Source organism: Melospiza georgiana, chromosome 4, assembly GCF_028018845.1.
Source record: "Melospiza georgiana isolate bMelGeo1 chromosome 4, bMelGeo1.pri, whole genome shotgun sequence".
NCBI classification, from domain to species: Eukaryota; Metazoa; Chordata; class Aves; order Passeriformes; family Passerellidae; genus Melospiza; species Melospiza georgiana.
Window position 1 is genome coordinate 45,807,074 of NC_080433.1, and position 14,260 is coordinate 45,821,333.

Here is a 14,260-nt window from a genome sequence, read left to right on the forward strand (position 1 = left end):
CTTAATTTTGACTATTTGTGTGTCTGATAATGCAGCAGTTAGAGCTGTTTAGACGTCATTAACAATGATATCTAAACAAGAAAATAAATAGAATGGAAGTTTCATCTATAGTATTCACTGCAAAGGGTTGTATTACAATAATCCAAATAAAAGAATAGCAAAAGCTTTTCCATATGCAATGACAATTACCCTTTCCTCCTTTATGTGGGAACATTTGAAAATGAAGATCTGCAGCTTTTCAAGTGGCTAGTAATATCAAAGATTAACATATTTGGGAAAAATCAAATATTAACATATTTAGGAAAAAAGTAAAAAAAATATTAATGATATGTCATTGCCAGTTTCTGACCATGCCATGCTTGTTCAAACATACTGAAATTATATGTAAATTCCATTATACAAAGGGTGAAATTAAAAATAAGGTGATTGTACTAGAGAAACAAAGATACCTATTTAAACAAATACCTGCATTAAATGAAAAAAAGTTTGAAAATAAGCTGCTAATTAAAAATGACACTGGAAAAACACATCAATATACATATGTGAGAAGTTATTGAACTATACATATATATTAAAAATCACTAAAAGTTTTTTTGATTTAAACACAGAATGGAGATATTGATGATGTGTGAAACACAAAATGAGGAGATTTCCTTCTTATCGTCTGTTCTAAAGAAATATATTTGCTCCAGGTGACTAATAGAGATGAGAGCATTCAAGTGACTCTTTGAACCCTGCTGCCACATACTAAGTTGTGACACATCAGTGGTTGTGTGTTCCTCCCTTTCAATCAAGGTAACTGCACACTCTGTTGTGCTTGGCATAAAATAAATGCCATTTCAATTGTTAGGACCAGCAACCAGGATAATTTGTGTTCACACTAGATTTCTGAGGAAAAATTATGGACTATCTAATAATACAGAAACCCTTCTGCTCAAAACTACGTCTCAAAATCAGCATGTACTCATTACTTCCTTGATCCTCCTGCCACACAGGGAACCAGAGTCCTATGCAAACATTGCCCAAGCTCTGGTAGCTGAACTCATTTATTAACCAAAGCAGCACATCGCTGGTTTTGACTACTGAACTACAAAGACTTTTATAAAACTAGAGAATATTTTAATATTGTTTCAATCTTATTTTTTTGCTTCAGTGACAGAAAAAAATTGTCAATCATTTATTTAGGTTTTCTCATGGATTTTTCTTGTCAAAGGTGAAATTCACAAACCTTACATGTTTTGGGTTAACTTTTGTGCCTATTTCTCATTTTATAGTAATTATTGAGTAATATCGGCTGTCTGAATAAGAGTGATCTGTTCTAGAGGTAAGTCAGGCCTTAAGAAATTTATGAATATTTGTCACTCAAACTTGTCATATCATTCTACATTCTGGCAATGCAACTTGGACAATAAAGTGGAAGAAATTGTTGCTTGTTCCTGCAACACATCAGCTCTTATTCTCCGTAGCACAGGTGATTTAACATCAACTAATGGTTCTATCAATATTGACACCTATACTGTCATTTTTTAGGCTGTAACTGGATAACAGGGAGAGGATACCATCCAGAAATACCCTGGATGCAAAAATTTGTGACAAATTTGCATTATGAGTGAATGTGGAATATTAGTGTGTGCATATGTACATATTGTGCACACATGCACAATTAAACATGGATACTTCTATAAAAGGATTTTAACATAATCCTCTTCACATTTATTAAGGTATCAAGGCAGTTGCTATGGTTTGCCCCTTTGCATGACTGCCTTTCTTGAGGAAAAACCACAAAAGGAAGATATTTGAGTCCCAACACTGGCTGTTTCCCCCCCCCCCCCACATATATGCTAACTAAAGCAAAGGGTTAGTGAGGCTTTGAGAAATCATGCCACCTGCAGACCTAAACATAATAAAGAGAAGAAGTTGTTATCTTATAGAAACTGCTCTTGAGAAGGCTTTTAACCTCTTAATTACACTCTTGAAAAGACTCCTGCTATTTCAAAGGCTTCAAGAAATAATTCCTATTGTAAATCAGAAACCAATGCCAAACAACCTTGTGAACAGAAAATTCCTAGACTATATGAAACAAGAAACTGAATCTGTGCACACCTTTATCTGGCAGGCTCAACCCCTTTTAAGCAAACAAAAGAATAATAGTTTTCTTTTCCTCAAAGAGGTCTCTTTTGCTAGTGATCGTTTTTCAGGTGATAGTAGTTTTTCTGTACAAACCCCTATCATTCCATCTTGGGTCTGCTAGGCAGCTGTCTAAAAGTTTCTACTGACCATTCCTTTTCTCCCTCTGTTTAATTCAGTCCTTTAAATAGACTGCACAAATTCCAGTTTACTTCTTCAACTTCTTCACCCAAGGAAAAAAATATCTGCAACAAAGCCTGAGTGAGACTGTCATTTTGTTTAGCAAGTGTACTGAAAATTCAACAATCTCTTTCAGAGCAACAAAGGAACTCTTGTTGGCTTGGCTTATCATGTTTTGGTCCAGAATGTGTATAGAGTGATGTGATCTCAGCAAGATTTTTTTGTTTGTTTAGCAGAAACAAAACCTAATATAGTCACTAGACCAGCATTTTCTCATGACTTTTTCAAAGATCAAAGGAAAGAGCTGTAACCTCAAAAGTATATGGCTGAGATATTTCTGTCTGTGTCTGGTCAATAAAGAAAAAAAGCACTGACCAAATAACAATTATAAGATAATTAATTCTTAGGGCTGTTTCACCTTTAGAAACCTTAACAAATGCTTTGTTTATTAAGGAGGCAAATGTAGTTCAAGACAGGCATAAGAACATGGGAGCTATTACAGTATAATGTGTCTGTGTAGTGCTAAGTTATACACAGATGACATGATTTTTTTGTAAAAAAACTAATTTCATTAATTTTGATCTTCAGATTTTGGTTGAACAATATGTATATAAAATATATTAACCTTCTGGTGGAACTTCTTTACCTACACAAAAAAAAAAAAAAAATAGTTTGTTCAACATAGCACATTTCTCAACCAACACAACTCTAACCAGATTGGTACAGATGCTCATTCTACCCCTGCCAATGTCAGACTTTGACTTGTGATGTTGGTGATCAGTGCACAATGTAGCAACATTTCTTGTGAAAGCTATTTGAACTTCCAGATTGAATTCTCTATTTGGATCTTGTAACATTTTAGGAAAATAGTTTTATTTGAAAATAATTCCGTGACAATATAAGGTGGTCAGCTAAAGCATAGAGAAGAGTAATTTGACATTTTCCTCTGAGCAAAGAAATGCTTTTCTGTTTTCAATCATCTAGATATGTCATGCTGCAGATTCAAAATCAGTAGCTTCTTTAGAAAATTTTGTGATTTATTTTTGTATCAGGTGACAATACAATTTTGTGGATAGTTCAGTAACTGACTCAATTTACTGCATCCTCTGTTTAGATAGCAAAAACATCTTAGTGGTTTCAAAAAATGAAGTGCAAATACAGCAGAAGAAACTCTTGATGCCCAAGTGCATGAACAGGAACATGGCAGATGAAGTCCAGTATAGACAGGTGTCAAGAGCGGTGCTGAGGGAAAAGGCAATTCCAACTTTACAGGACAAGTTCTTGAGTAGCTACTAATATGCTAGAAAGAAGTCCTGCAGTTGCAATAAGAATGAAAATAACAGCTTAGCATTCAGTAAAGGTTAAAAAAATTACACAAAACAAAGTTTTGAATTAGTAGGAAAGCAAGCAAAAACTCATCAATTTTTGCCCTCTATAAACTCATGGTGCCAAGCTCTTTAAACATTCTGTACAGGGCTTATCTCTCCTTCACTCATCTCAGATAAAATACATGAGAACTGAAAAAGAGTTCAGCAACACGACAAGGATGACAGAGGAATGGAAAAGCTTCCACATGACAGACAATCCTAACAGATTGCATCTGAAAAATTGACTAATAGAGATACAAGAGAGGTACATAAATGTGGCGTACATGAATACCAAACTGCTGTTTCCACCTTCTCCTGATGCTGCAGAGAACATCAAATGTGGTGAAAAGTTCCAAGTACATATCAGAAGGTACCTCACCATGCTAGCTCATCAGCAGACATGCAGACACAAAAAATCATGAATGTTTCACTGGCTCAAACTACAATTGTACAAACCCATAGAAGAAAACCGTTTATCTATCAAAGCCACAACAGACTCAGTGAGTCCCTGAGTGCAAATCTCTGGCTGCTGGAACAGTTTACCAAAGCAGTATTGCACTCTTTGCTGGACCTTCCTGTTTTCCTTTGGGGCACCTGTTATTGCAGGCTGGATGTTGGGCTAGGTCAGCATTTAGCTCAACTTGATACAACCATTCTTATACGGCAGAAGCACACCAAAATAATTTCATTCATACCACGAAGCAGCCAATGGTCTGCACTTCACTCTTGGTGCAGGACTTCTGGCAGTAGTTCTGTTAAAACTGGAGCTTGTGGACTGAGTCAGCATGGACAGTCAAGAGCTATAAATACAGAAGCCTGCCTGAAGCACAGAATATAATTAAGTATCCTCTAGTACATTTTGTTTCATGAGTTATTAGTGTTTTCCATAGTGCTTAAAAAAAATTACACCAAATGAAAAAAAAGAAGGGAGTAATTTGGGATTCCTTCTCTCCCCTGGTAAAGAATACTAACAAGAAGTCATGTTTTTGACAGAAAGCATTGCAAGCCAATGAGTGTCTTCTCAGATGTTGAACCAGTCTATAATGCTGCAAAGAGGCTGCCATTGTAATGAAATTACTGGATTGAAATCAATTGCTTTTGATGTTTAATTGACAGTACAATTCTCTTGAATAGCAGCTCAAAGAGAATTAAAAGAAAAAGTTGATTCAGCGCATTACAAAGCAATATTAACAGATAATTATTGGGTAATTGTATATTACTGCTCATGCAAGGTTGGAAATTGATTCCCCAGGGATACTCACAGGGACTGCAGGCTGCGCAGGTTCTGGAGCGCCTCGGTAGGAACCTGCCGTAGCTGGTTGTTCTGCAGCATCCTGCATTGGGAGTAGCACAAAAGCCACAATCAACACAGTAAAGATCATTTCTTTCTACTGCAAATTTCCTTCCAAGCTTACCTTCATTGTACCAGTCTTATTTCAAGATTACAAAGAAAGTCACACTAACAGTTCATTCCCCTGCCCCTGTCAAAGGCCTGCTCTCTTCAAGGCAAACAAATACCCACAGCATATTAGCTTTGTTAACAGCTAGACATCAGCACTGAGCAGGATTTTCAAAGCAGCTAAGGAAGCTAAAAGAATAAATCTGATTTGCTTTCAGTAGGGCTTGTAACTTCCTAATTGCCTCCAGTGATTCTGAAATTTTCCTTCTCATGCACTGATATTGTTCCCCTTCTGAAGTGATTCCATTCTGATAAAGCTGTGGAGGACTGACTCTTGAAATCCTTACTCACGAAAATGCAACCATGGCAAATCAACTCTTAACTGTGTGAGACATTTATGATTTAGTTAGAATAAAATTTTATCTCTATAATTAAACTGCTAATTTTTTTTCACTTAAATAAATTTTCCCAAACCAAAGGTTGCTAGCAATGACTTGACAAATCTTTTTTCTCAAATATCACATCATTTACCTTGCAAAGATTGAAAAATCACTTTCCACTCCTAAAGAATATTCCTTCTTTTGAATATGGCTTCATTCATACTACCTAACACCCTTGTTTGGACCAACTCCTACATATATAAATATTCTATGTGGATAAGTCCAAAGTAGTACATGCTGCCTTCAAAAGGAGGCATATTCAATGGGACATTGTAAATGAAATAATTTCTGGCAGGCCTAAATCTGCTTGGGCCAATAAGAACTAGAGCTTGCCAACTTAGAAGTAGGTGGAGCAGGAATCTCTTCATACTTCTTTTCCTGCTAAGTGTTTTTTCAGTAGAGATTTGTACAGTAGCACCAGGCCGGGCTTGACACTGCTAAAGAGGCTGGTGCTCTTGCTAATAATACAGTTTCTGTGAACTTTACATGGGCAAAGATCCCCTCTAGTGTAAACACTGTGAGATGGAGCCTCCTAGTAGTTTTAGTAACTGCATGTACTGCCTTATTACCCCAAATGATATAATTTTGTAATATTTTTAATAATTTAGATAATAGTCATTACAATGCAAAGAAAAATATATGAAATGTGAACTGTTTTAAATTACATTGTGTTGTATACAATAACGTTTTCCCCCCCATGTCTCTCAAGAAAAGGAAACCCCCAGATTTTTGTGATGATGAAAAATTCAGCTCAAATCAGGACTTTTGAGATAATTAAAGAAACTATTAACTGAATCAATTTTTACCTTTGATATTGTACAGAGACATCTACAACTTGATGAGCAAGTTGTTTTTAGAAGGCTATTAATGTTTTCCAACTTTTGTTTAGGATACTTTCTATGTGAAAAAGATTTAATGATGTTCATATGTATCTTCAATTGAATTGTTGAAAATGAGCTGATCAAAATATGTAATTTACTTGATCAAAACTTCACTGGTTAATTAGTTCCCTAGAGCATTTAGGAAATCAGAAATATATCAAACAACACACAGTTTACTTACAGCACTTTAAGACTGAAAAGGCCAGCAAACGCTCCCTTAGGAATGTATGTCAAGCCATTTCCTGCAAGACGTCTGCAAAGTTTGAAAAAGGAAAAGAGTGAATAGCTCTTCTCTTCATGTGGAATTAATTTGGTTGCTAAAAAGTGCAACACAGCTATGTTTGAGCAACTGATGCCAGAGGCAGTAGTTTAAGAGCCTAATTTTTTCATTAATACACTTTAAAAAAACCCCAACAAACCCCCCTCACCCCAAACAACAAAACAAAAACAAAACAAATCCCCAAAAAGACAGCAACAAAAAAAGAGAAGTCTGTAACTGCACTGTTGATTTACTGAGAGCTGGACTGCAGCAAAAAAATTAAATTTCATTGCAAATTTATGATTGAATTATTCATATTCTTTTCAGGGTTTAGAACAACCCCAGCAACTACAATAGAGACATAGCGACAACCATTAGCATCATAGGATTTACAGGCATGAACTTTTGGAATTGTGCATGTATGATTTCTGTGAACATTTCACTCATTTGCACAAATATAAAAATATATCCATGCAGCAATGATTAGAGTTCATTCTGAAATAACTACATGTAAAACTACTCTACTGGTGGAATAACAGATTTCTCTGTGAGCACACGCGTAATAGGTTGGCAAAAAGTGTATTTGTTAAAATTTGTAGGGCTTTTCCCCCCTATTTCTACTGCATCTTGCTCTCAGATTGCCTGAAGATATTTTACAGGCCTGGGTAAACACAGCTAGGTTACACCAAATAACTCTGTAAAGCATATCACTGACTGCATTGTTCTGCTGTAAGGTTTGTGTCTAAGAAAGAGAATCTGTTTGAAATGAAATAATGGCATTTCCATGTCCAGCTGCCCATCAGTGCAACTCAAGAGGATCCTGGAAATTACTCAAAGCCAGGTTGGATGGAGTTTTGAGCAACATGGTATAGTGGAAGGTATCCCTGCCCATGGCAAGGAGTTAAAATTAGAGGGTCTTTAAAGCCCCTTCCAACCCAACCCACTCTAGGGTCTTGCATTCAGCCTTCTGACATCACAACTCAGCCTGAGTTTGCTGTGATACCTGTACCCTACCTGGAGATCTCACTGGTGAGGGACAACTTCCTAGTAAAGTTCCTTTGAGTCAGTAGGGCCCCAGTGTATACTCCTGGCTGACAAAACCCACAAACTGATATGATGTTACCCCTTTGCAGAGCAAGTTAAGCCAAGTGGAATTGTATGCTCCATCAGCCAAGATACTGCACACCAGGATTGCAGAGCCCAGCTGATGTGATACCAGAGCTGACATTTGATTCAGCCCCTGGCCCCTCAGGAAAGAACTCAGGACTATTTCCAGGAATTTCCTTAGGTACCAAGCTGCAAGAGAGGAACCTACAGTGCTGAAATAGGCACCAGATTTGCTAATACTGTTCATGGAGAAGGCCAAGTACTTTTGACTGGAGTCCCAAAGATCCAGCACTGACTGGCCCTTAAATGCTGTTTTCTTTTGGGATTGAGTTTTCCTGGAGCTAACCACAGGGTCCTGTGCACACCTTGTTTTTAGCCACTGCTTTCATACAGAAAATAAACAGATACATTTGGCTACATGTTGAAAAATAAAAAGAAAGAAAAAAAAAATAAAGGAAAAGAAAAATAAAAGATCTAGATCTTAGCTCCAGAGATTTTTCAGGAATTTTCAGTCAGTGGAAGAGGTTCTTTCCTGTACAGATATCCCCGCTGAACTACGTAACCTGCAATGTTGAGCTAGCTCTCTCTGTTACACGAAGGTGATTGTGCTCTGCAATGACAATCAGCATCAGGCAGAGCTGCTGGGCTTGTCTCTCACTGCAGACTGTAGGGGAGTCTGATCTCCACGCATCTGAGAACTGGGCACATGCAGCTGAATTCCTGCAGGCAGATGTGCAAACCAACCTGGTTTGCTCTTGCTCCAAGATGAGGCACTCACACATTTTTTTCAGATGTGTGAGGGCCCTCTGCAAGCTTCAGCTTCCATTCTGAACACAAATGGCAATGACTTTTGGGTTGTTCTTGGAACAAGCAGGCATGCATTAGGTTAGGAACAGCAGATTGTGCTCCTGGAAGTATATGCCTTTTGTGGATCACTAACCAGTAGAGGCAGAGACCTATCTAATTCTGATTTCAGTTCTTGTGATATGATTGTTTAAAAGAAAACCTAAAGAGTACTTCATCCCTAAAGCACATTTTCACTCTGCCATTTTGACAACATGATTGGACACAATTCTGGACTTGAGCTCAGCATGAGCCAGAAAGTTATGGGTTTCCAAAACCTTATTGGAGAAAAAAGAAGGTGCAGGTATTGAGATTTTCACTTGGGTTACTGTTGTGAGTGTCATATGGAAAACTTGGTAAAGAGCAGAGAACTAAACCCACCTGTCTGAAGACTCAAGAGCATGCTCTTTCAGGCCTCCACCCCTTCTTCACTCGCAATTGAGTCAAAGCAAACTGCCCAATGTACTACATGTTAATACTCCCTGTTTGGACTTAATACTCTCCACAAAGAGGGCTAGCTGAGAAAATCAGACCTATTTAAGAGCTCCTGGGGGAGGGCTGTGCCAATTACCAAGCATGCATCACCTGACTGTAAACGCAGGACTCTGGTAATGACACTGTTTGCAGCTTTAAATTTTCATTTCAATGGCTAAATACTCGTTTTTCCCAGATTTGGAGCATTTTAGTGGCTCTCCACAGCAAGCCTTAATGTTCGGTGTTTTTTGAAAATGTACAGCTGTGCTCCTGAGCTGTTCTGAGTGGTAGTTACGCAAACTGTTAAACCAAAATGTAATTTTTGATACTTGGGGTTTTTTCCAGACTCCAACCCTTTTAAAAATTTTCGCTTCTTTTCCTTTTAGATCACTACTTAATTATTCAAAATGTCTTACAAACAATTTAGATAGATGTAGAAAATCATGGTAAACTCTTTGGTAGGCACAACTTCCGTATTTACTCCTTGTGAGTGTTTTTCAACCTCAGGTCATTCTTGAAGTTCTGCTTTGAATATTTTTCAATTTGAAAAGAGCTCTCACTAATTTTACAGACAGTAATTAGTGCTATCTTATATGATATTCTTCTGCTGATGCAGCAGCAGATGATGCTCTTCATGTACAACCCCACGTACTTCAGCAAAGGGTTACATCAAGTATATCACAAATGCCATGTATGGATATGTATGTCCTTGTAGTTGTCTCACCAAACAGCCTGACAGCATCAGGAAAGGCAGACATCTGGCAACAATTATTTTTGATGTAACAATGTTGTCTGGACTCATTTACCGTGCTAAACCCTTTTCCATTATGCACTTTTCATGATTGTCTCTGGAACAAGTTCAGCAAAAGCACCTATCTATCCCCAAAACACACCGTGAAACCACTTCTGGCACAATAGTAGCATCTTCCTGGCCTATTAGAATTCCTCATTGCTGCAGTATTTGGTAAAAATCAGCAAAAATTATTCATTTGGATGGTTGTCTAATGCTTTTAGTATTCTTGGATAAAAGTTAGCATATCAGTCCTTTATGGCATGCCTCAAAGCTCAGGAAATTTGGTTTATTTGTTCCTGATAATATTTAATGTCTTCCTTTAAGCATTTTCTTGCTATTAATGTGTTTCTATTCTCATCCTTGGAAAAAGGGAAATTTCATCCCATTGTTGACACTACAGTATGTATCAAGTGTCTACACTCTCCTCCACTTCAGCTATTTTGTTTTCTATTACCTAAATTACTTCAGGGAAGCTGCTCAGTATTTTACTGAATTTTGGATGTACTTCAGATAGTAATTTTAGTCTGAATGGGTAAGCATAATTTTCCCTGAATGAATGAAAATGGACGCAGTATGTGTTTCTACAGCTGAATATTTAGTTAATAACTTCTGAGAGCAAGAATGAAATCAGTTGTTTTTAGAACTTACATAACCAAATGGTTTACTCTTTTTGTTTGAAAAATTTTGAATATCCATTTTAAAAAGTTCTTTTATTTTAAGCACATCAGACATTAGTTTAAAAATCTCTCATATTAGAGATATCTCATTAAGTACACTCAGGCTTAAATATATCACATCTCTTCAATGAAAAAGTAATCCAAAAGGATCCTATTTTTTACATTATGTTGTTTCAGATTTAGATTTTACTTGCACTGCTTTGAATAATCTTGCAAATTAATGGAGGCTGGAAAAGTTTACAGAGAAGAGCCACCACATATCTCCTTCAGTACCTGTTACTTGCTACGCTTTGAGTCAGAATACTTTTGTCTTATGCATAGTTTTTATACTACTGCAAGTTTCTTTCTAAAAGATGTAAAATAAGTGAGCTGTGATACCTGTACCCTGACAGGTACACAGAAAAGCAAGTGACCTCTGTACTTTTAAATGACAGTAGTTTATAAAATATCTTCAGTGCCACAGAGCTGCCACTGGCAATCAGTGCTCACTGTTGGAATAGTTGTAGTGCTGGAGGTCATGTTCATGGCCTATGGGCCGATCTAAGAAAAGATGTGTCTGGCTCTCCTTTGAGTGCTCCCCATCTGCTGACCCCTTTGACATATTCTGACCTCTTCTGCAGTGTCATAGTTCTGAGAAATGGTGGTCATCCAGTCAAAAGAATATTCCCAGACAAGAGAACTAAAGCTCCAAAAATTATCAGAAACTTTGTTCCCATTTTCCTTTGATTGTCTGAAAAGAAAAAAACTTCATTCATCAGAAGGAAGCAAATAAATATGAGTTGTGACTGAGAACAGTCAACTTTACATTTCTAGTACAATAATTTTTCTTTGCCAGCTCTAAACAGCTTTTTGTGTGGATGTTTTCTGCACCAGGACAAACTTTACCTGGTACCAAGCATCTCCTCTATAACTGCTGGGATGAAGGTGAACTTGAAACACTACAAAATCTTCTCTACAGATAAAAAACTGTGGAATTTAATAAAGACAACACATTTCCACCAACTGTAGGAAGAACCTGTGGGAAATCTAACCCACCTACTTCTCAGTCTGCAGAAGACATTGACACTACAATATTGGTAGTGGCTGCTTTCCTTCTCTGCTTAAGTAAGATCTAGTCCAGCAAATGCTGATCAAGCATCTGTGGACTGTATTTCCAAATCTAGTAGTATCAAAACTCAAGAAAAGACATGAGAGGGAGGCAACTGTCTCCTTGGGAAAAAGCATATATTTACATTGGTCAATATTAATGTGTTCTAAGAGGATTAGCACAATGGAGTTTTCTGGGACAAGTTACTTATCAAATATTGCAAGGTGTTGAAGCATAGGAGAATAGATGACACTGGATCTCAGTGTGACTCAACATGTAATGGTAATAAAAAATGTAAAAATTCACTATTTCAAAGTGAAACTGTTGTATTTCAGAACAGATACAATTATGTAGAAATTAATCACACTCAAATTTCTGATGAATATATTTGACTCATAGTATTTGCCAGTAAACTATGATATGAATACCAGACTGACTCAGAGTTTCTAGACTAATGCCAGTGCATGCCCTTTAATACAGATTAGGTTATATGTCATTGCATCACTTGTTGCATTATATTTAATCAGTTCCCATGTAGTGCAATATCTTATACAGAATGGAATAGTGAGTGCAATCTGAAATCTTCAACTGTGTGAAGATACAGAGGCATTTCTACAAGAATAATTCTGTGAACTAAAATCTTTCTATATGTCTCTGACTCTGCATTTTACTTCTGTTCACTAATTGGTTTGCTGATTTTATTTAAGGAATAAGAGCAAAGACTGCACATGCTAAGACAATGTTATCATGGATAGGTCTACATCCATATATGTATTTCTGTACCTATATCTATATGACTAGGTTAGTATCAACAGAGTCACAATCCAGTCAGCTTTATGTGTTTTTTTGGAAAACAGATGTTCCACTCATCACTTACTCCATTATATGCTCCAGCTAAAAACCTCTCCAGACAGAAAATTGAAAAGAAATTACATAGAAGAATCTTCTTTTTGTGAATATAAATTGAAAATTCAGAAGGCCTGAGACAGTGAAAAACCCCAAAAGATGGGCCTGTTCTGCTGTATGTGGTACCTTCCTGAATTTGGTGCTAAAATGCTAGTATGTAGAAAATTCCATTAAAATTAATGTAATCATGGACTGTGTCTTTTATACCTTGTGTACAGACAAGAAACTCTCTTTTGTAATTTGAAACTTCTTTCTTAAAAGCCTGCTCTGCCTCCTCCAACTGCCATAATTGTTCTGAATACCTGATAAAGATCCATGGTGAAATATCAGTCTCATTGAAGTCAGGGGAAAAATTTGTGCTGACACAAGTAGAAGTGGGGCTCTCATTTGCATCCTGCCACAGTATCATATTTGCCAGTAATTTACTTCTCTTTGAGGAGCTGCACCAATAACACTTCTATCAATCCATAACCTACAACCCAATTTCTAATGGAGGAAATGGCGACTTGGGGAGGAACAACATGGAAGCATAACAAGAAAATATTAATTTCGAAATATTTTTCTAGAACAACTTGTTCCAGTATAAAAAATTGCCTTTATTCAAGGAAGAATTTACCAATCTTGAATCTTGCCTCAATTTTGTTTCCTGTTGAATTTTGTTAGAGGTACACAAGCACACAACTACACATATATTTACACCACTTATATAAATATATAGCCAATATGTAATTTATGTATTTTTATTTCTAATTTTCTTCAGCTTACATATACGTCGATAAATAGGTAACGTGAAACGTTTCTGCTGCTTACATCAAAAAAGCTTTGGCAATATGGATATTCATATAGCACTTAACCAAAGTCAACTAAAACATTAAGAGTTTGATTTTAAATGTATTAATGATTATTCTCAGACCAATGCAATAGAAATGCATTAATTAATAGATGATTAATTGCAGTGTTACTAATTCACAGATGATATCAGCACTTATTTCAAAATGTTTTTTAAGAGTTACTTTGCTAGCCTATGAATTTAAATGTTAGTGTGTATTTTAATTATCTTTTTATATTTCTATCTGTCATGTTAATTAAAACTATAAAATTACAGTAATATAAAAAGAAATGAGAGTCAAATGATCTATTAAAAATCGAATGGTCAGAGAGATCAAAGACGAAAATGTAAAAATATTCTCCTTTCTTTAAATAAGGGGAGAAGAGTGTGCAAGTCATAATTGTGCTTCATTTTACGTTTATTGCTACTTAGAATTTAGTTGGAAATTCAAATACAACACAGTCTGCTCTTGCTTTAGGGCCTAATTGCCTTTTAAAATGCATGTGCCAAATTCTCATAGGGTGTAAACTGGAATAACTCCAACAGACCTAAAGCAGTTGGAATGAAATCAGTGTGTATTTGATCTTGAACTGCCTTTGATGAAACAGATCATAGATTTTTGTCAGTTAAGAATATGGTTCAAAACATACAGTTTCTTTCTCCACTTAAAAAAGGCACAGACTCTTTCTGCATCCAGCATGGTTGTGATCCAATCACTGCTAAAGAAAACTGATCTGTTCCTTTGTGAAGCTGTCCCCAGCCAGCACTGACAGCAGCAGCTCCTTCTGCTGAGCAGGTATCCAAGTATCTTCCTTCCAATCACAGCAAGGAAACTGTCAGGAGGGACTCCAGCATGGCCAGGACATCCCACACTGCTCCCAGCTGTGGATC

General features: G+C 36.6%; 1 protein-coding gene across 1 annotated transcript in view; it reads right to left on the reverse strand.

Annotated features, from left to right (window-relative positions):
• The window catches only part of LGR5 (leucine rich repeat containing G protein-coupled receptor 5), an 89,096-nt gene that overhangs the window by 30,975 nt on the left and 43,861 nt on the right, over positions 1–14,260 (reverse strand). The window contains exons 3-4 of the mRNA XM_058022636.1: positions 6,576–6,647; positions 4,937–5,008 (exon numbers count right to left, since the gene is read on the reverse strand). Of these exons, the coding sequence (XP_057878619.1) occupies positions 4,937–5,008; positions 6,576–6,647 (144 nt within the window). The remainder of the gene's footprint in view (positions 1–4,936; positions 5,009–6,575; positions 6,648–14,260) is intronic.